The sequence below is a fragment of the Chroicocephalus ridibundus genome, chromosome Z (genome assembly GCF_963924245.1).
Source record: "Chroicocephalus ridibundus chromosome Z, bChrRid1.1, whole genome shotgun sequence".
Taxonomy (NCBI): Eukaryota; Metazoa; Chordata; class Aves; order Charadriiformes; family Laridae; genus Chroicocephalus; species Chroicocephalus ridibundus.
The window spans coordinates 42231153-42252257 of record NC_086316.1 but is presented as its reverse complement, the minus strand read 5'-3'; the positions used below and the strand labels follow the sequence as shown (position 1 = coordinate 42252257).

General features: G+C 44.9%; 1 protein-coding gene across 1 annotated transcript; it reads right to left on the bottom strand.

The window, feature by feature from the left end:
- Positions 1-535: 535 nt before the first annotated feature.
- Positions 536-4099, bottom strand: GAS1 (growth arrest specific 1). The gene has a single exon (XM_063320912.1). It carries the CDS (start codon positions 3116-3118, stop codon positions 2141-2143), a length of 978 nt encoding a protein of 325 aa, XP_063176982.1. The 5' UTR covers positions 3119-4099; the 3' UTR covers positions 536-2140.
- Positions 4100-21105: the final 17006 nt, after the last annotated feature.

Sequence of the window (21105 nt, the reverse complement as noted above, 5' to 3'; positions counted from 1 at the left end):
TTACAAGGTCAAGTGTATCAGCACTCGACACAGCTTAAGAGTGTAATTATTTATCTAAGGGTGTTTGAGTATAGATCAGTAGCTCTGGCAGCAAACCAGGCTTCAGTCCGATGCAAAGCAACCCCTAAGAACAATATTACAAGATCTAGTAATTGCTGATCCCTCCAGTGTGTTTTCTTTCACATTCTTCGTTGTGGGAGAGGGCAGGCTGAATGGCAAACTTGCGTGTGTTTTGTTGCAGCCGCCTTGATGCGTGCGCCGGTGCCCGTGCGGAGCCTCTTTCGAAACGCTTGCCACCTCTGTGTGATGTATTTCTCACCATTTACTTGTTTGCACGCCTAGGAGTGTTTCTAAGAGTGTCAGTGAGAGCAACAGGCCTCCACTTCACGAAGAAAGCGCGGCGCACTAGTAATTCCACATACATAGGGGAGCAGTGTCCTTGAATTGCTTTAACTCTCTTCTGGCACTGGCAAGTTACCATGCCAACGCATTATAAAATCAACCACTCTTTTAAAGTAGTACTTTCAAAGCTGTATTTACTTCTTGCATGTAATTATTCATTAAAGTAAGAATAGCAGTAATTTACATCTATGTAAAGTATTACAGGCAGACAGAGATTTTTGTTTGTTGATTGTTTTTGGTTTGCTATTCTGTGGTTCGCTCCCCCCCCCTCCCCCCCCTCCAACCTCGGGTGCTGAGAGTTCAAGTGTCCCTGGAAAACAATTTCACTACATCCATTATTTAAAGCTCTTTCTTTACTAATTTACACGTTTAGAAAATACAAAAAGCCGTACATATTTAAAACACAGGCCTTTTTCACGCCTCCTATAAAAAATACAAGGTTTAAGGCAGCTCAGAAATGCGTTTATACAATTCTACAATGTTCATAAAGTCTCTCCAAATAAGAAAGTTAACTTCCAATCTATAAAATACACTGTACATTTGATGTTCTACAGAATACTTCACTGAATCACTGTTGCTGGTATCCCTTTAAACATAAAATGAAATCTGTACCTTTCCAGAAAAGAATAGCAAATGCAATTTTCTGGCAAATAGGAAGTGGATTTAAAACTTTTATTATTTTTTTTTTAAATAAATTATCCCCAAAGCATAGAATTTATAAAATTCTATATACAAAGAAGAGCGACTGGTAACAAATCCCAGTTTTAAATACATTTTTTATATAAGATTTACCAGAGGTCAGCACCCTGATATGATGAGAGGCAATATAACTTTCCAGGATATTTGTACATACATGTTCTCGATTTTAAAAGTGTCTTTCAAAGATGGCAGTGCAGAGCTCTTTTAAAACAAAAGTTGCATTGTTCAGCATAGCCAACAACCGTGAAAAAAAAAAATATTTTTTTTTTTTATGTCACTGTGTTTAAGAGGAAGAGACGGCTGCTGGCATGCTTTTGTTATAGGGAAGATGTGTGTGCAAGCGGGAGTGCTGTAAACCACAGAATTTATTCAGTCTGCTATTTCCTTAAATTTAATTAACGGCAGATGCGGCGTATCCCCATTTCAGGCAGCACTGCCTCACCAAGAGCGAGACGTGGCCAACGACCATCGCCTTGCTGACTAACCAGCACGGCAACAGCTCTGGCAGCAAGTTTGCGTAGTTCACCTCCTTCTAACCTTCATGTCAAAACGCCCACTAAAAAAAAAAAAAAAGCGCCACTACCAGCATGTCATTACTCCTGCCTTCTCCCGGGGCGGCTGGCGGCAGCGGGGAGCCTCAGCGTCCCCCCCTCAGCCCGTCCGCTCCCTGCTGACACGGCGGCCAGGCGGCGGCAATTGCATAGTGCACACTCCAGACCCACACACGAAAAAACAGCGGGCCGCAGACCCCGCTCCGCCACACCAACCCGACCTCCAGCCGACAAGGCCCCGTGGCGGCTTCCCCAGCCGCAGGACGCCGGGCCGGGGGAAGGGTGCTGACGGGCGCGGGAACCTCCGCCTTCGGGAAGATGCGGGGGGGGGGGGCTGGGGGGGCGCCGGGCCTAACGGTCGGAGGATTAACAGTCGGAGCGTTTAAAACGGCCCAGCCGGCCGCTTCCCCCGCCGCCGCCGCGGGCAGGCCCGCCAGGAGGCCAGCGGCGGCCCGGGGCAGGGGGAGGGAAGGCGGGAGGGAGAGACGCTAGAGCCGCGGCAGCAGAGGCAGCAAGATGGAGGCCAGCAGCGTCCAAGCCGCGGCGGGCCGGCCGGCGCTATCCGCCTGCACGGGGAAGCCGGGCTCGGAGCCCGCATTGTCCTCCGCGTCGTCCCTCCCCTTCTGGCTGGGCTCCTCCTCGTAGTCCTCGTCGTAGTACTCCTCCAGGCCGCCGTCCGAGCCGCCGCTGCTGCCCGCGCCGTTGCCACCCATGTCGGCGCCGAAGCAGAGGCGGGCCATGTTCTCCTTGACCGACTCGCAGATGGGCCGCTCCAGCCCGTCGCAGACGCAGTCGTTGAGCAGCACGGCCTTGGGCACGGCCAGCATGTCCTCGATGACTGCGCGGCACTCCGGCGTGCAGCGCAGCCCGTTGAACAGCTTCCCGCAGTAGGTCATGTAGCGGCTGAGGGCCAGGCTGCACCGGCTGTCCCAGTCGCAGCGCCGCCGCGCCTCCGTGCAGCCCATCACGCCGGGGCCGCCGGGCCCGCCGCCGCCGCCGGGGCCGCCGCCGGGGCCGCCGCTGGTGCGGGGCAGGCAGGGTTCGATGGCGCGCTTGGTGGCGCGGCAGTTCTCGTCCTGCGCGCAGTCGCAGTCCTCCAGCGCCGGGCCGTGCCGGGTGTGGTTGAGCTGGATGAGGGCCGCGATGCAGTGGCTGGGGCACCGCCGCCTGGAGGAGGAGGCCGCGCCTGCAGCGGCCGCCGGCCCGTCCCCGCCGCCTCCCGCCGGTGGCTGCTGCAGGAGCACCGGGGCGCACGCCTCGGCGTACTGGTTGTAAGCGTAGCTGCACTCGGGCTCCCCCTGACACTGCAGCACCGCCTGCCAGCAGATCAGCCGCCGGCCTTGCACCAGCGAGCCCCGCGGCGGCCACACGGCGCCCAGCGCCGCCGCCAGCCACAGCCAGGCGGCCGGCCTCGTCCAGCGGCGCCCGCCGCCGCCTCCGTGCCGAGCGGGCGAGCGGGCCACCATCGCGGGCGGCGGCGGCGGCTGCTGCCGCAGGCGAGCGGGGGAGAGGCGCTGGTAGACGAGGAGGAGGAGGAGATGGAGCTGCCGCCCGTGGAAAAGTTTGCAAAACTCCCGCCGGCCGTGTGCATGAGGTCTCCTCGCATCAATCCATCCGCGCCGGCTCCGAGGCCCTCCAGCCCCCGGGAGATGAAACCGACGGCGCCGCGTACGAAGCAGGCGCCGGGGGCCGTCCCGTGCCCCCCACCCGCTGCTCCCGGCTCGGCGACGGCGGCGAAGGCGCCCGGAGAGGTGGGGGGAATCAGTGCAAACGGGGGCTTGGAGGAGAGCGGCTCCGGAGTGCGCTCGGGGACTTGCAGGCTGCGCCGGGAGAGCTCATGGTGCTGCCCTGCTCCTCATGCAGTTCCGTTTCTCTTTTTTTTTCCTTTTTTTTTTTTTTTTTTCACAAAATAAATGCCCAGCTGCTGCTGCTGCTGCCTTCTCCGGAGCTTTTAACTCTCCGCTCGCAGCATCTCTGCACATGCCAGCCGCTCCGATCCCATTCGCAGTCCCGTCTCCGCTCGCTCCCTCTCGGTACGGGTTGCACTTTCGGGTGGCGGGGAGAAGAAATGTCTCTCCCCGCTAGCAAGAAGATAGCACGGGGAGAGGAGAAGAGGCAGCCTTCGGTGTCTCTTTTCTCTCCGGGCGACTGATGCTGCGATGCTGCTTCTGTTGTCAACAAGCCCTGCAAGCTGCTCTGCGGATCCGTCTGTGGATCTTTTTTTCTCTGCAAGGCTTTAAATACAAAAGTGCCCTCCAAGCAGCAGCAACGTGCTCTGATTAGGCCTCATTATGCATGCATGGAAAAGCAAACAAACAAAAAAAATTAGCAACGCTTCTTCTTTTACACATCCCCCCAGCCTGCGCTCTCTCGCTCTCTTTCTCCTTTTCTCCACTTTTTTCTCCCTTCGCTCGGCCCCCTTTCCCTGCTCCGCCACTTGCGATTGGTCCAGCCTGTTGTTGAAACTTTTTTTTTCCCCCCCCTCCTCTCTTTACGATCTGCTGGAGGGAGGGAAGGAGAGAGGGGGGCTGGAGGGCAGCTCACATTCAAAGCTTGAAAGGAAAGGCTTAAGGAGAGTGACAGCCCCCCGAGGAGCCCCTCCTCCCGTTAAGGCGGCGCGGCGGCCGGGCGAGAGGCGCGCAGCGGCGGCGGCGGCGGGGCGGCTGGGCGCTCCGGCGCTGGACGGGCGGCGGCGGGGCTCCCCGGCAGCAGCGAGCCGCCTCCCCGTCGAGGCAAAGGGGCAGGCGGCGTGGGTCTGCGTGCAGCTTTTGCAGGGGTGTTGCTCTCAAATTGGTCGTGCTCCTTACAGCAGCGGGGCGGGGGGTGGGGGGGGGAAGGTCTCTAGCCTGAGTGGTATGTATCCCCAGACTTCCCGCTGATTCAAGTGAGGGCAGAGCTGCTCCCCGAAAGGCAGGGAAGATCAGGCTCAAAATGGGACCGACCTTGTTCTTAATTAAAGAGAGCTCGGGGTTTCAGTGTGTTAGTACCCTGAGGGAGAGCAAAGCTAGCTCTCCTAATAGTGTACTGCGACGATGTAAGTACTGCTTTGCTCTGCTGCAGTGTTGCAACTTTATTTCCATTTACCGCATCCCCCACCGATTTTAAACTCATTCCACTCAGCTTCTCGCCTGACGTTTTTGTGCACAGGTTTAAGACACTGACCTACGAGGATGACTGTTGAGAGAAATACAGTAGGTCACAGGATAGTTCTTTGATACTTTATGAAGGTCTGCCAACTCTAAAAAGTTGTTTGAAACCTGTTAAGAAGATGAAATGTGTCTTCATTGAAAGCAAAATATCCTGCTGACGTCCTGCCTTCCTGGTACGCTCTCCGTTTGCTTTGTTTATAAGGAAATAGACACAAAAATACAAATATTAAGGCACGACGAGAGGAGCATAACAAAATAAGTAGTGGTGCATTTACCCGTTGCCATTCTGTTTAGTGCTACCTTAATTCCAGAGCAACATCGTCTCCAACCACAAGGGGCATCGGTATCTGCTGCCTGTCAAAACTGGCGCTTTTTTCATCCTGAGACTATCAGCTCCATCTGTCACAAAAATTAGGACTAAATCTATTTTCCAGAAACTCGGAGATCTTGGTATCCTATGCGGTGTGGACTGATGTGTGTCTGAAAGCGTGTGGAAGGCGGAATGGCGGTGTGGTGTGGCTGGGAGACAGTATGATTGATGTATTGAGAAGCATTCGTAAGGATTTGCTTCATTGTCAGTTTTACAGGCTGCTTGTGTTTCTCCTTCAGCACAGTTTTGCTTCTTCTCGTGCAAAAATGGTGTTTGCTTGTGTTTTTAAATATGTGGAAACTGCATTCAGAAACCCTGCCTTTACCCACCTACTTTAGAGCCGTTTCTTTTAATTTTTATTTAATAGTGCTATTAAAAATGCCAGATGCCGTTTAGACAGGGTGCAACAAATACACATTGCAATCTACACTTTCAGTGCTATTCGCTGGTGATAACACTGTTACTGGTGGAAGTCGGATAGTTTGGAGTGGGTACGGTGGGTTTGGTGGAGACGACATTGAAGACGCTGTACAAAGTGCTGCCGCACTGCCTGATTGCTAGGGAAACTGGTGCAGATTTGTGCAGCTGGAGGGAAGGCGGCCTGGATGCTGGGATGTTTCAGGTATAGGGAGTCTGAGAGAGGGGATTTCAATGGGGCAGGATCGTGCCTTGGCATGGGACGGGGGCCTCCTGAGCTTTCCTAGCATGGGTGAGCAGGAATGGCTGTCTATCTGTCCCAGCGGGGTTGCCTTCTGCGGACAGCTGGGGCATGAGCTCTGCCCCCTCCCAGCCCGTGCCTTCATCTGCAAAATCCATCCAGCTTGGCTGTCCTGCAGAAAGCAGGCCGTTTACTTCGTGAAGAATGGCAGCAGCTGAACTTCGGACCTCCCAGGAGGGGGAGTAGAGGAGCCTTCGCTGCCCGCCTTGCCTTCTTGCATGGCTGGTAAAGGCTGCTGAGATGCTGCCTGAGCAGGATGAGGGTCAGTGCATGGCCCCACTAGTACTGACAGGCTTCTCTGGCTGGGGACAGTGTTCATTTTGCCAGCTAGTCTGAAAAGCAGGGCATGGCATGAACCATTGCATCATTTATAGGCAGAGGTTTTCACATACATCTTTCAGTTAAAAAAATGCAAGTCTCATATAGTAATAATAATAATAATGATGATGGAAATATTGATGTTGAAGTTTGGAATTTGGAATGACAACAAAAATCGTAACAGAAAATCATAGAATCATAGAACAGTTTGCATCGGAACGGACTTTTAAAGGTCGTCTAGTCCAACCCCCCTGCAATAGGCAGGGACATCTTCAACTAGACCAGGTTGCTCAGAGCCCCGTCCAACCTGACCTTGAATGTTTCCAGGGATGGGCATCTACCACCTCTCTGGGCAACCTGTGCCAGTGTTTCATCACCCTCATTGTAAAAAATTTCTGCCTTATACCTACTTTTAATCTTCCCTCTTTTAGTTTAAAGCCATTACCCTTTGTCCTACTGCTACAGGCCCTGCTAAAAAGTTTGTCCCCATCTTTCTTTAAGTCTGCCCCCTTAAAGGTCTCCCCGGAGCCTTCTCTTCTCCAGGCTGAACAACCCCAACTGTCTCAGCATTTTCTCACAGGAGAGGTGCTCCAGCCCTCTGATCATTTTTGTGGCCCTCCTCTGGACCCGCACCAACAGGTCCATGTCTTTCGTGTGCTCAGGGCTCCAGAGCTGGACACAGTACTCCAGGTAAGGACTCACCAGAGAGGAGCAGTGGGGCAGAATCATCTCCCTCAATCCTCTGGTCACGGTTCTTTTGATGCAGCCCAGGATGTGGTTGGCTTTCCGGGCTGCGAGCACACATTGCCACCTCATGTCCAGCTTTTCATCCACCAGTACCCCCAAGTCCTTCTTGGCAGGGCTACTCTCAATCTCTTCATCCCCCAGCCTTTTCCCTGTTCCCCTGTTCCCACTGGGGATTGCCCCAACCCACGTGCACAACTTTGCACTTGGCCATGTTGTACCTCACGAGTTTCCCACTGGCCCACTTCTCGAGCCTGTTCAGGTCCCACTGGATGGCATCCCATCCCTCAAGCATGTCAACCACACGTCTCAGCTTGATGTTGTTTGCAAACTTGCTGAGGGTGCACTCAATCCCACTGTCTATGTCCTTGATGAAGGTACTGAACAGTACTGGTCCCAATACAGATTGCTGAGGGCCACCACTTGTCACCAATCTGGACATCAAGCCATCGACCACCACCCTCTGGATGCAATCATCCAACCAATTCCTCATCCACTGAACATTTCACCCATGAAATCCATGTGTCTCCAATTTAGAGAAGGATGTTGTGGGGGACCATGCCAAAGGCCTTACAGAAATCCAGACAGATGACATCCTTACCTGTTCCCTTGTCCGCTGATGTAGTCACTCCGTCATAGAAGGCTACTAGGTTTGTCAGGCAGGACTTGCCCTTGCTGAAGCCATGCTGGCTGTCTCGAGTCACCTCCCTGTCCTCCATGTGCCTTAGGGTAGCTTCTAGGAGGATCTGTTCCATGATGTTCGTAGGCACAGAGGTGAGACTGACAGGGCGGTAGTTCCCAGCATCCTCCTTTCTACTCCGTTGAAAAGTGGGTGCTATGTTTCCCTTTTTCCAGTCACTGGGGACTTCACTTGACTGATATTTGATATTTTCAAATATCACATAGAGTGTCTTGGCAACTACATCAGCCAATTCCCTCAGGACTCCGGGATGCATCTCATCAGGTCCCATAGACTCCTGTATGTTCAGATTCCTCAGGTGATCACGAACTCGATCTTTTCTTCCAATGGGAGGGGCTTTGCTCACCCAGTCACTGCGTTGAGGTCCATCCGCTCAAGGGATGTGGGGAGAGAGGCTGCCAGTGAAGACTGAGCCAAAACAGTTGTTGGGTACCTCAGCCTTCTCCTTATCTGTTGTTACCAGTTTGCAGGTCTTGCTCATTGGGGGGTACGCTTTCTTTGACCGTCCTTTTCTGGCTGACATACCTGTAGAAGCCCTTCTTATTATTCTTTGTGTCAGTTCCCAAGTTCAGTTGCAGCTGTGTGTTGGCCTTCCTGACCCCATCCCTACACAACTGGGCAGCATCCCCATACTCTTCTCAGGATACCTGTCCCTACTTCCACTACCTGTGCATCTCCAATAGATCTCAACTAAGCCATGCCAGTCTCTTGCCTTCCTTTCCTGATTTCTTACACCTGGGGATCGGGAGCTCTTGCACTGTGTGGAAAGCCTCCTTAAAGATCTGCCAGCTCTGTTCTGCTCCCTTGTTCCTGAGGGCAGTTTCCCATGGGGTCCTATTGACTAACTCCTTGAAAAGCTGGGAGTTTGCTTTCCTAAAATTCAGGGTCCTGACTTTACTCTTCACCAGACCCATATCCCTCAGGACTGTGAACTCCACCAGTGCACAACCACTGCAGCCCACGCTGCCTCCTATCTTGATGCCTGCGATTAGCTCACTTGCATTGGTGACCAACAGGTCCAGTATTGCATTTCCTCTGGTGGGGCTGTCAGTTGCCTGGCTTAAGAAGTTATCCTCAATGCACTCCAGGAGTCTCCTGGATTGCCCACAGCTTGCTGTGCTACTTTTCCAGCAGATGTAGGGGTGGTTGAAGTCCCTGCAAGCATGATGCCCCCTGTATCTGGAGTAAGAAGGCTTCGTCAATAGGCTCCCCTTGATCAGGCAGCCTGTAGTAGACACTAAACTAGCTGGACTCTTCTCTTTCCACACCTTTTAGCCATGTAGAATATGATCATCTACATCCAGGGTTATATATCCTTTGTCAAGAAATTAACTTCTTAAAATGGTTTAAAAATGTACTAGTCTGTGTTTATTTAATGAGCATTTGGATTCTGTCTGCATTTATAACTGCCATTTTGGATAAGGACTTTGGGGCTTATGGTGCTCTCGTGAAGGAAGGAAATCTTTTCTCATGTGGAACTAAACGTAGGGAAATAACTCTCTGGCCCCTCTTCTTCAATGTAGGTTTTCCAACAACAGAAATGGTATCATCAAATTCAGCTTTTCAGTTTTCAGAGTAGGTCTAAAAATAATGAGTAAGGCAACTGTTGCTCTTTTTCACAAAGCACCATATAGGAAAATATATCCCATGACTGGATAGTAAAAGATCTAATAGCTTTCTGAATTCCCACATTGGCTACGTTTTCTGTTTGCCATCCTTTCCTGTCTCAGCAATTAACTTTGTTCTCTATATCACATCTCCAAATTATCATAGATTAACAGTCTTGCATCACTAGGGGTCATTTTGGCAGCCAGAAAAGCCACTATGTATCTGATCTGGATTTATTGTAAGTACTCCCAGGCACCTTCTTGTTTAATTCTGATGTCTTTTCTGTTTTATTGCACTCCCTTCCCTAATGGATCTCCTTCCCAACTCATGTTTTCTTTAATTATTTCTCTGACCTATTTTACATTTGGACTGTTTAGAAAATAAGGAAATCAGATAGACACAAAAACAGTTGACCTCAAAGTTTAGCAGTTCACATTCAGATGTAATTAAATATACATGGGCTATATGTGTGGGTAATTCCTCTCAAATTATTTCTAAGCACATTTCTTTTATTGGATTATATTGCTTTTTCTACATTTCAAGAGATTTACAACTGCAATTAAAAATGTCTGGTAGGAGTCCTGTGAATTAATTAGCTGATAAAATTTCAGTTTCTGCATCCAGGAATATCTTAGTATGTGCCTGACGGAGAAACACGGTGAGAGTGCACTTTTTCTTCTCGAAGAAGGGATTTAATTCTTTACCAATGGAGGATTTCACCTGTCAGTGAAAGGTAGCCTCTTACCAAACTGTCAGTAGTTCTCAGAACCTTGGCATTACAGTGCATGGGGGTCAAGGGAGGCAGTAAAAGTCCTACTCATACACCAACATCCATCCAGTAGAAAAGGCCCAGTGAGGTGTCACTCACAGTAGCCTGTGCAGATGACTGAATATGGACATGTGCGTACTGCTGAGTTCTTGGATTTGATGTACCCTCAGAGACCCATAAATAATAACTTCTGAACTCTAAAGTTACAAAAGAAAAACCTTGTGACTTACCAGACCAGGGGGGGCTGGGAATGAATGTAATGCTTTCCCAAGTGGTGTCTGTTTCAATGGAGAAGTGAGGGCAAATGAAGGCATCTAAATTAGGTTCTTGCTCCACATCTGGAGTAGTTTATCCTTTTATTGACTGTGCAGAGCTGTTTGGAAGATTGGTGTCCTAAGTTAGAGACCTAAACTAGGCGTGAATACTCCCCAAAACAGTAATTTATTCACTAGAATGTGCAGGGCTTTCCAGTGTGAGCATCCCTCCTCTCTCTTGCTTTAGTCAGAAAGAAAAATTATGAACAGGCAGGATAGTAAGTAATTGTATCGATCGACAGTCACTCCACTGAGTTAGACCTTGTAGCTGATGAGACTACTGCGCTTCATGCTGTAGGATCAGTTAGACATTGTTATGCTGGCTATACGTCTTTAAGGTTATCTTTGCTGGTGATAATTATAAGTCTTGTGAACATTATTGAGGGCATTCAACACCTGGCCTTCAGGCCAATTATTTTGAATTGATTTACCTATATATAATCTGGGATTGATCGCTCCTGGAAAAAGTTGCACGTGTCTGCCTGCACACCAATCAGCCTGGGGCTCCTGTTGACACCCTACGCACCCGATAGCTTTTTTCCACCCCATGCATGCTGCAGACTGGCAGTGTAATTTGTTTATAGCGTGGTTCTTGAGACTATGTGGTGCACGCTATGAGGCGTGATGTGGGAATGTGTGGGAGAGCAAGGCAAGCTGATGTAGCTTTGGAGGACTGTGTGGGATCAACTGTGTTGATCAAGTGTGCTCCGTGTGGAGGTGCTCCCTGACTGCCTCCCAGAAAACAGCTTGGGAAAGAACTAACATGTATGCTTGATGGAATTGGAGTGACTTAATCTGTAATCAACTGACTGTACTTCAGTTTCTGAGGTGTTACGGGAGCAGACAATAAAAAGAAGTGCAGATAGTCTTGTCTTTTTACAGGAAGGGGATGGACATATATAAAGAGAATGTGGAGTGGGCCTCTTTGGAAGAGTTGGAGGCAGGATATCATTAGTAATTTTTTAATATTTATGACTCAGGTCCTGCCAACACAGTGCTGTAACAGTTAACTGCATACACAGAACCATAGAATCATAGAATCTTAGAATAGTTTGGGTTGGAAGAGACCTTTAAAGGTCAGCTACTCCAACCCCCCTGCAATGGGCTGGGACATCTTCAACTAGACCAGGTTGCTCAGAGCCCCATCCAACCTGACCTTGAATGTTTCCGGGGATGGGGCATCTACCACCTCTCTGGGCAACCTGTGCCAGTGCTTCACCACCCTCAGCATAAAAAATCTCTTCCTTGTATCTCGTTTTAATCTTCTCTCTTTTAGTTTAAAACCATTACTCCTTGCCTTACTGCTACAAAGCCTACTAAAAAGGCTGTCCCCATCGTTCTTATATTTACTTAAAAATCGAGTAGCATCCTTGTAAAGTTGGAGATTGTTATTTATATATGAAATAGTAAGTATCATTGAGAGTATTTATCCAGCACATCCAGTACCATAAACATGGAAATGTTGCACAATACTTTGCTGGACTTCTGCTTTTTTGAACTCTGTTCCAATCTAAACTACAAACTAGACCACACATGCTGTTAAAGCAAATGTAAGAAGAGAGTAGGACTCCAACCTTTTTTGGTCCTAACAAAGGCAAAAGTTACTGTGAAGGCAACACATATTTAGTCACCTGTTAAGTCAGTTAGATAAAGGTTTTAAATAACCATGTTCTACAATGATAAATGTAAACCACACACGCTGTCACTATGTTAAACCAATTTCAACCATCACAGTATTTTGTTTGGTTAATTTTTCATATTTTCAGATTTTTCAAGCATTTATAACCCGACGTTCACTGAAGCAGCTAATAGGTTTGTGTTTCATTTTTTTATATGCTTATTTAAAATTCATATAATAGAAGTTTGTAAGAAATAGGAAATTCTGGGGTTTCCTATATGAGAAGCATGAAGAAATTAGTAGCTTTGTGGGTAAGCAGACTTCCACTCTATATAGTCTGAAGGACAAAAATATGAGTAGCAGTTTCATTTTTGTGGTTTCAGATTACAGCAACACAAATGTGACTTGTACTCTGTAAGGGTAATACCTAATTTGGTCTCGTTCTACATCGAAATTCAATTAGAATATTAGAATTTGAAGATGGCTGGCATGAAATATGCCATTCAAAAGCATATCAATTGCAATGATAGCAATTATAGCAAAAAATAGCAATGTTCAATTTAGTAGGTATGCTTGATGTATCCTGTGATGATACAAGGCCTAAGGCCTTGTTTACACACAAAAGTAGCTGTGGTTAAAATAAAACCATCTTTCAAAACAATTTGATTAAAGTAATAAAAATCTAATTCAACATAAATTTGGAGCTGGCAAACTGATTTTGGGTGTGTTTCAATAGGTCTCTTTAAGCACAGCTGGCTTCATATCATCAAGAAATGGTGATGTCTTTATTGATTTGACCTGCTATAAAAAAGTGTCAGACTTGTTTATTACACCTTCTTAGAAGAGTTTCATTCTTTCATTGTACTAAAACAAAATGTGTATAGACTAAATAGACACTAAACATGAAGTAGGCATGCAAATGTTTCAGAGTCCTGACCCAGATTAACAAATTCAAATAAATCAGTGTGACTCAATAAATAAACTAATTTAAGTGTGCTCAGGCAAGCATTTGCTCTGATTTAACTAGGTCTTTTAAAAGGCAGTTTTAGTTAATCAGTGCAACTTTTGATATGGTCAGCAGCCTGAACTCCCTTTTGTTCATTTGTTCATTTGCTAAAATACCAGAGAAAAATGAATTAAGATGGATTTCTATATGGAGGGAGATAGCTTGGATAATTATCAGATTTTATGACAAGAACAGCTTCTACATTCATGCAGGTACATGCATCTTTCTTCCTACACTTCACCTAAAATTAAAAGATGTCAAAGCAGTTAGAGTTCCGCTCCATTCCTCTACTACGCCCTTAGCTGTGGTATCTGAATGCCGGGATGAAAGAAAAATGTCTTTGTGTCTTAAAAGTTTAATTTGCAAAAGTGATGAATGATTCAGTTGCATCCATGTTAGGGGCACAGTCTGAGACATTTCCAGGCAGCCTGATTTTCAGAAAATGTTGAACACCTAACCTTTGAAAATCAGATTTTCTAGTTTGACATTCAAAAAGGAATCATTCACAGTCACAGATAGCTTTGAAAATGTGTCTCTTTTCTGCAGCTAACAAATATTAAGGGCTCCAGAAGTGATGGAGAAACAGAGTCAGCCGTAAACTTGTCACTGTGCCAATAATAAGCATTAAAATATTGAGCTGGTAGATCTCAGTAACAACACCGCATAATAACAGTGGTTTTCTTTTCAGGTGAAATACTGTGTTCAGGGCTTTGATGCATCAAAATACACTAAGCTATCAGCCATTCTCAGACAAGTTGCAAATGAGTATTTTGTTCTTCCTAATAAACAGTAATCATCCTCTGTGTGCATCGTGGAGGTGAGCTATGCTGTCATCTTTCTACTTGCCTGAGGCAACTGCTCTTTTCAAAGTTCCCCAAAAGGGGTGGATCAGATTAGGGATACTATAAAGATGAGACTAAAGTCGGCACTTTTGGGAAAGTGGTTAGCAACAGCGGTGCTCTGGAGACTTCCCAAACTCTGGGAACTGAGCTGTACACTGGCATCATGCTGCTTTCTGGAGCCAGACCTAATATCCATGGCTGGATAGCCCAAACATGTCCAGGGGCTTACAGATATTAGACATTAGAGATGGAAAAGAGGTTTTGGAACATGCTCCATTCCTATTGCAAGATTATGGAGTCAGTGTGAGATTAGTCATTGTGTTAAATTTTCCAGTCGTTTATTTTGGCCTGTTTTTAAATGTCTTTAGTGATAAGTTAAGGGCTTCCTCCCACTTTATTTCAATGGATTCCTTTGTTTGGAAGAACCTCTTATAACTGATGCAAATTTTTACCACCTTTAAATACCATTGTGCATAGCTATATTTCATTTTCCCACCCAGGTCATTTTCTATCAATGTTAATTCCTGCAGTATTCACAAGATTAATTATTAGAGTAATTATTGGATAATTAGTTATTATCAATAATAAAATAATTAAAAATTAAAATAAAATAATAAAAAACCAATGCCAATTCAGTTCATCAGGTGAAACTGCTGTTTGTGTAGCAGTGTCTAGTCACTTTTATCTGATGTGTTAGCATTCAGACCTTAAGTAGAGCTAACAGGGTTAGGACTTAGTATAACACCATCACGAACATTTTTGTAAAATCCAGTTGGTAGCATTTATATTTGCTTCATTCTGTTCTTCCATCGGTTTTATACATTCATCCCACAAATCTATTTAGCACCTCTTTCTTCCTTTTGTTCACAGTCTACCCTATTCTGCAGACCCTGCTTGTGCTTATGTGCTACAAGCTGTAATATAAATGCTTAGAAATAGTGGAAAGGATATTCCTTAAATTAAGCTTCATGTCTTAGGACAAAAATAGCCTTACAAATTTATACACTGTCTTCTTATTTAATGCCTTCCACGTTTGGCATTTGCTTCTTTAATTTAGCCGTAAAAGAGAGAAAGTTCCCTATTCTCTGCCTGCCTCTTTCTTAAGGTCTGAGATGGATTTGTTCCAGCAATGGTCTGAGTGGAGTTCATGGAACACTTGCTTTCATTATATTTGTTTCATACCAGTGGGAAGAAGCTATAGAGGTGCTATAGAGATGATGTTTTGCAATACAGTCATGGTACATCTTTACGATTGCAAAGCTAGTCCTGCTTGAAAACTTTTTATAATACCCTGTTTTCAAAGGATATCTCTACTTCATAGTAATTTTTGACCTGAGTTATGTAACTGCTCTAGACATCAATTTGTCAGAAAAGTGGGATCATTAACTGATTGATTGCTTTAGATTAGCCTTATGAATTCCAACATGTTATTTTTCCTCAACTGGAGTGAATTGTCATACACTGAAAAGCTTAGCAGTGTGTTCTGAGGTGGATAATCTGACGCTTACTGAAAGGTAGTGAGTTTCCTCAAGGTGAGATCAAAGGCTTATATATGCATGTGGGTAGTACCGGTGTCTTTTACATTTTTTCACTATTCTTTATTCCATTGCAGAATGGTTGCCCCTTTGTGATAACATCTTTATACTCATTTTTCCTATGCCTGGATTTTCCCCCTTATGTTTTGCTCTCTCAGGCCCTTTCTTCATTGCATTTTTTTTTCAGTCGTTGATGACATTTAGGGAAAAGCAGCAGAGAATAGATCCTCCTTTTGACCGTATTTATTGATGGGACCTCTCCGGTTGCCTTTTACCAACTTTCTTACTTGAATTTCCCTCCACAAAATTATTTATCAAAGGCAAAGCATTGTACAAACTCATACCTGAATGTATTTCTGTGAGATTGTGCATCAGGATCATTTGATAATTTCTGTGGCCATCTTGAAATCTTTCTGTGGATTTGGGAACCTTCCAGAGATCAGGAGTTACCACCAGGTGGAAAATTGCAGCCTGAGTGGCACACTACAAATGTTCAAGCCTTCCAGCTCAGCTCAGAGCAGATCGTTCAGAGCAAGCCATTCTTTGAATGAATTCACATAAAGTGTTTAGTGAATTATTAAAGAACATGACAAAATATGAGTTTACTTGCACATCATTTGAAAACAGAAAATGGGGCAAAAGCTGTCAAACAAGAAGCTTGTTGTGAGCGATTCAGGCAGTATTAGTCTTCTTTTAGGTGGAATGTGACCCTGCTAACCCTGAAGTGTGAGTTAGACCTTTGATGTTCAAGGGAATTCAGGATTAGGCAGACAGAGTTCATCCAGCTTGAGACAGTGGTGTGTAACTGGTGCAAACTCTCCCTTTCAGTCAAACCAGGCCAAATTTGTAACCAACCTTGAAACTGAGGACTAGAATTTGTAGAATACTTTGAAGATCGGGGCAAGAGGTGACAAAATATCTGTTCCTTAAAAAATAATTAAAAAAAAAAAGAAGATGAAGATAGGAAGGAAAGAAAATGGGGGAGAAACAGTGGAGATAACAGGGAAGAGAAATTCTTATTCTCTTCTGTCTTATCCCTTGTTTTTGAATAAGTGTTTAACATATATTGAACTATCATTGTCATCCTTATCACCTTAGCATTTACTGTGCTGGACCATTTAGCAAGGAATAAAATACTTTTGTCTTTTACATGTTTTGATTTGACAACTCAGCAAAGGAGAAACAAGGGGTTTCTTCAGAAAATGTGAATATTTTAGAGAAAATGTCCTGATCACAGGTGAAAAGCATCATTGTTTTTCTCCACTTTTACATTCAGTGTAATCCCAGTAATGTTCACATCTGCAGGATGTCCCTGGCTGTGAGAATTTCCATTGGATAGGTACAACTATGTAATAAATAAGTTAATGTGCTCAGACTGCACACCTGAAAAGGCACTGGAAGAATACAGGTTACATTTCCTTTGAAACAAGTAGGCATTTATGGTCATTGTGAATGAAAATCATGCCTGTACAAATAGCCAGCAAAAAGCCCTGTGTATCCTCTTCCCAGAACTCCAATTTAAATGCTGAAAACTGTGCACATTTGAGGTTGAAGGGGAGTGTCTGTCTATATGGTGCATCTATTTCAGGAAAGATTTTTACGCAGGGAACGGGTCTAAGGAAATCTAATTGAAATGGGCTTTGTTCATGGAACATGCCCTGGAAGCAGTGAAAAGGGGGAAACTCGTCTCTGCACTGACAACATGGTGAAAACCCAATTGCAGTTATGTCGTGACTGTTATAACCATTGGTACCAAATGCATCAGCAAGCACTGTACTGCAATTTGGGTCAATATTTCCACAGGAATGTAAAGCCATTTGACATGTTCCTGGAATCTTTCTTGGTTGTTCTCCCCATGTGTAGCACTACCTTAGAATTTTTTATTGGAACACATTAAACAGCTAAATTCAGTAAATGAAAATTGTTTTGTATTTGACAAAATTACAAATGTATGATTTCCCGCCCCCCCCCCCCCCCAAAAAAAAAAAAATCAAATTATTCAGCTGTAGTATTTAGGAAGAAACAGCTTCCCTCTTTATCCATCTAAGAGGTAGCATACAAGGTCATTCATTTAGAAATAGGGTAATTTCCTGTACTTTACTAAATCTTGTCTCATAAAGGTAGAAAAACAGAAATATCAAAAAGACTGTATGATATATATATATAATGCAACTGCTTGTCCTGAACCTTGGAAACAACAGTTCTTTCAGTGCCCTCTCCTTGCTCTCAACCCATAGTAATCTATTACCCACTGCTACTCTTATCAGATGGCTTCTCTGTGGAACGAGCTAGTCCTGTTTCAGAAAAAATTCTTATGCTGGATAAGGTCAAGTGGAATAAGTTTTTGGTGACCAAATTTTAATCTTGCTTTGTTGTAAATCATGAGAAAGCATACTGATTTTCATCAGTGAGAATCCTTAATTGGACCCCAGGTCTCCAGTGGTCACTTTGTAATGTCACAAATCATCTGTAATCCACTTTTGAGGTCACAGAGAAACCTTCCTATGTTTGGTTCTGTTCTGACATTGTTTCTTTCTAACTTCGTGCTTTATGTAATTATAACAGAATAACATGCTTGGGGCACCTTTCATTTTTTGTCCTATAAGAGGCTAATAAACCATTAGGGGTATTTTACAACATGGTGAGTGCTATTTTGCAATGTTTCATTAGCCACAAATCCACAAGTCACCTTCAGGAATTCCAGATGACGGAATGAAGGTATTTTTGCAGCTGTTCTATGGGAGCTCATGAAAGTCTTGTTCCCCTTAAAGGATCAAAAAAAGAGACAAAACAAAAAAAAACCACCAGGAAGACCTTTTTATGTATCAGTCCTTTTGACAGTCCTCTGTAAAGCAAGAAGACTCATCTCTGTTACAGCTGAGTACTGTGCATTTTATCCATATGCCTGTGGATAGTTCAAATATCATCTCTCTTGTAAAATACTTTTGCTGTAGCATTGAAGGAAGTTAATGCCTTTGAATAGGATATAATATGCTCCAAAATGCTTTGAATGGCTGTTCACTTAATAAAATATTGCCTAAAGCGATGCTATCTTCTGACTATTATATGGTGTTTCATGAGTTGACTTTTAAATTGAATTCCCTGCCATCTTTATGTACCGGAGAACATCTTGAAAAAATCAAGCTACAAATAGAGACTGTTTTCTAAAGGTCAAAGAAATTGTAAGGGGGAAAAAAAGTCTTTTCTGAAAAGAAATATTCAGGAAGCCCTGAATATTTATATACTGATATCATCTTTAGACCTCCAGGGTGTTTCAGAATACAGACAGCTACAGTTTTTAATAAAAATGTTTTCCAAACTGAATTTCATTTCTCATTTCAGATAAATAAAAAAAGATTAGTTTCCTGACTCATACTCCTTTGTTTGAGTTTTAACAGTTAATGTTTGGTCCTTTTCCAAAACAATTTTCTGTCCTTTTCAAAAGTACTAAGGCTTGGGATATAGAACTGCCACAACTGTTTGGAAAAACATATGCTAAATACTTGCCTGTGAGGTAGTGGAAGGGGATGGGCAGTTCATTTGAAATGACCACCATTTACATGACAATATTTTAGCATGTATCAGCTGGTGAGATAAAGCACGTTCCATACTGCTATTTTAAAAGTGCAGTTGGTTTGCAGAGTGTTAAGTCAGTGTGCAGATGTCTGTGTTTGTCCATCTGCTCTGAGCACTCTTTTGGTATTCCTCAGTTTTTCATCCTTATCGAGATGCAGCAGCATCTACCATTCTTTTCATGGTGATGAGGTATCATCTACTTGTTTAAGTGCTAGTCCTGCTCAGGATCAGTGCATTTAGATCCGTGCACTATATTGCCGTACCTTGTTTTCTACATCTGCCCTGAAACATAAGAGGAACTGCCTCTGCTTGCCATCTGGGGAGAACTGAAGGATCAGGAAATCCTTGAAATGAAATATTGCCACAAACATGATTAATGGACTCTAGCAGTCATCAAACAGTCTGTGAGTGCAACGAGAAAGGACAACTTTGTTGTCCTTGTATAAAGAGTACAAAGGCCAGGTAGAAGGCAAAGGAACAAAGAATATGAAGTCCTTGAATAACATCCAATGCAGAGAGACACAGGTACAACCTGGTCTTGGCCTTCAGTAACCTTCCATGCATTGGCAAGCCGTATGAGATATGGTATGAGGCAAGAGAGCAACAGAGTGGTAACGAACACCTCACAGCAACAGCTTCACTGCCCATCTTCCCACATAAGAGTGGTTCTCTTCTGACTGGCAGTAAGATGTTGGATTTGCAACTGGAAATGTTGCAATTTTCAGCCATATGTTTCTGCATGGCCACAGGAGAGCTGCCCCTGTGCTCACCTGGGTGGACTGTGAACAGTGGCTTGGTAGCTGGCACAGGAGCTGGCTTGCACAACCAAAGGTGTATGGTAGCCACCACGTAGGTGCAGTTGTTATCATCATGGAATGACGCATTTTATCTGTGTTGGCTGGACACAATGGCATCCAAAAAGACACAGGTTGTAGGATGTCATAAACTGTGTGGGATTTGTGAGTTTGAACCCTGTCCCGCACTATCAGTTGTTGTCTGTCTTCTACATTGTCCATAATAACTGGACAGGCAAGACCCCAGATAATGTGGGTGACTGTAGCAGGACATTGGAGTATCAAATACACAATCTGATTCCTGAGGACCGGGTACAAAGGCAGAAGAGATGGTTGCCTTGTGCCTGTAGTTACATAAGTGTCTTACCATCTAGTATGGAGTAGTTAGGGTGAACAAGACAGCCACTAAATGTGACCTAGACAGGCTCCGCATGAACCACATGTGCACACACCATGGCCTCAGCAAAACAGACTGTGTAGCTTCATGAAGTAGCAATGTGTGTGTAAGCGAAGGGAGAAAACCTCATCTTCAAGCACTGGAAATGTGAGCTCCTTTTCAGGGGCACTGCAGTTTGTGCCGTTCCTGAGCAGCACGAGTTAGTAGAATTCTACTTCCAGGACTTCCAGGCTTTGTGTGCACCTGCGCACGGGTATACAAAAACTAAGATATTTTGGGTAGCACCCAGAGGTGGAACTGGGACCAGTGGGAGGAAATTAGGAAAGAAAAGACATTCTCACCTTGGAGAAAATCACTAGAGGGTGACGGAAGCTTTGTTATTTCTGTTTCAATCCTAGACTAGGCAAAACCAGAGAATATGTGGCAGGGAGAAAGGCTCAATTCAAAAAGGTGGGCTATGAGTTGGCTGTTTTGCATTTTGTCCAAAAAGGGCTGGAGAGGTTTTTTACATACTGCATCAGTTTTTCCTGGGCACTTACTGAACTTGGGTTTGAAAAGAAGTAGTGAAAAAGAAATATTTGATTTATCATAGACAGTCTATTAACCTTGATGAATTAACCAGAAGGAAGAAGGTTCTGCCTGGAAACAGATGGAGTGAGGAGGAATTTGCACAAAAGATTCCTTGCTGGGTTCTTTAGCCTGGCAGCAAGGAAACGAAGTGGTGAACAAATGCTGAACTCTCCCATCTGTCCTTCTAACAAAGAAGTGATGTAAAAGAAGGAGAATTCGTGCTATCTGCAATCCCTGGATGCTGCTGACTTAAGTTCTCATAAAGTGGGGCTCGACTGTAGCATTCCAGATCCATGCATAGACTTAGAAGATAAAAATCACAGCATAATTTGTGATTCCTGAAAACAAATTAACGAATGCAACTTTATGTTCTGTTCTCTCTCTCAGAGATGAGATGAGAGAGAGAGGGGGGAGTGAAGGAGAGA

What these genes read in the sequence shown, in the direction of transcription:
- GAS1 (XM_063320912.1), bottom strand. Translation starts at nt 3,118, where the DNA reads ATGGTGGCCCGCTCGCCCGCTCGGCACGGAGGCGGCGGCGGGCGCCGC.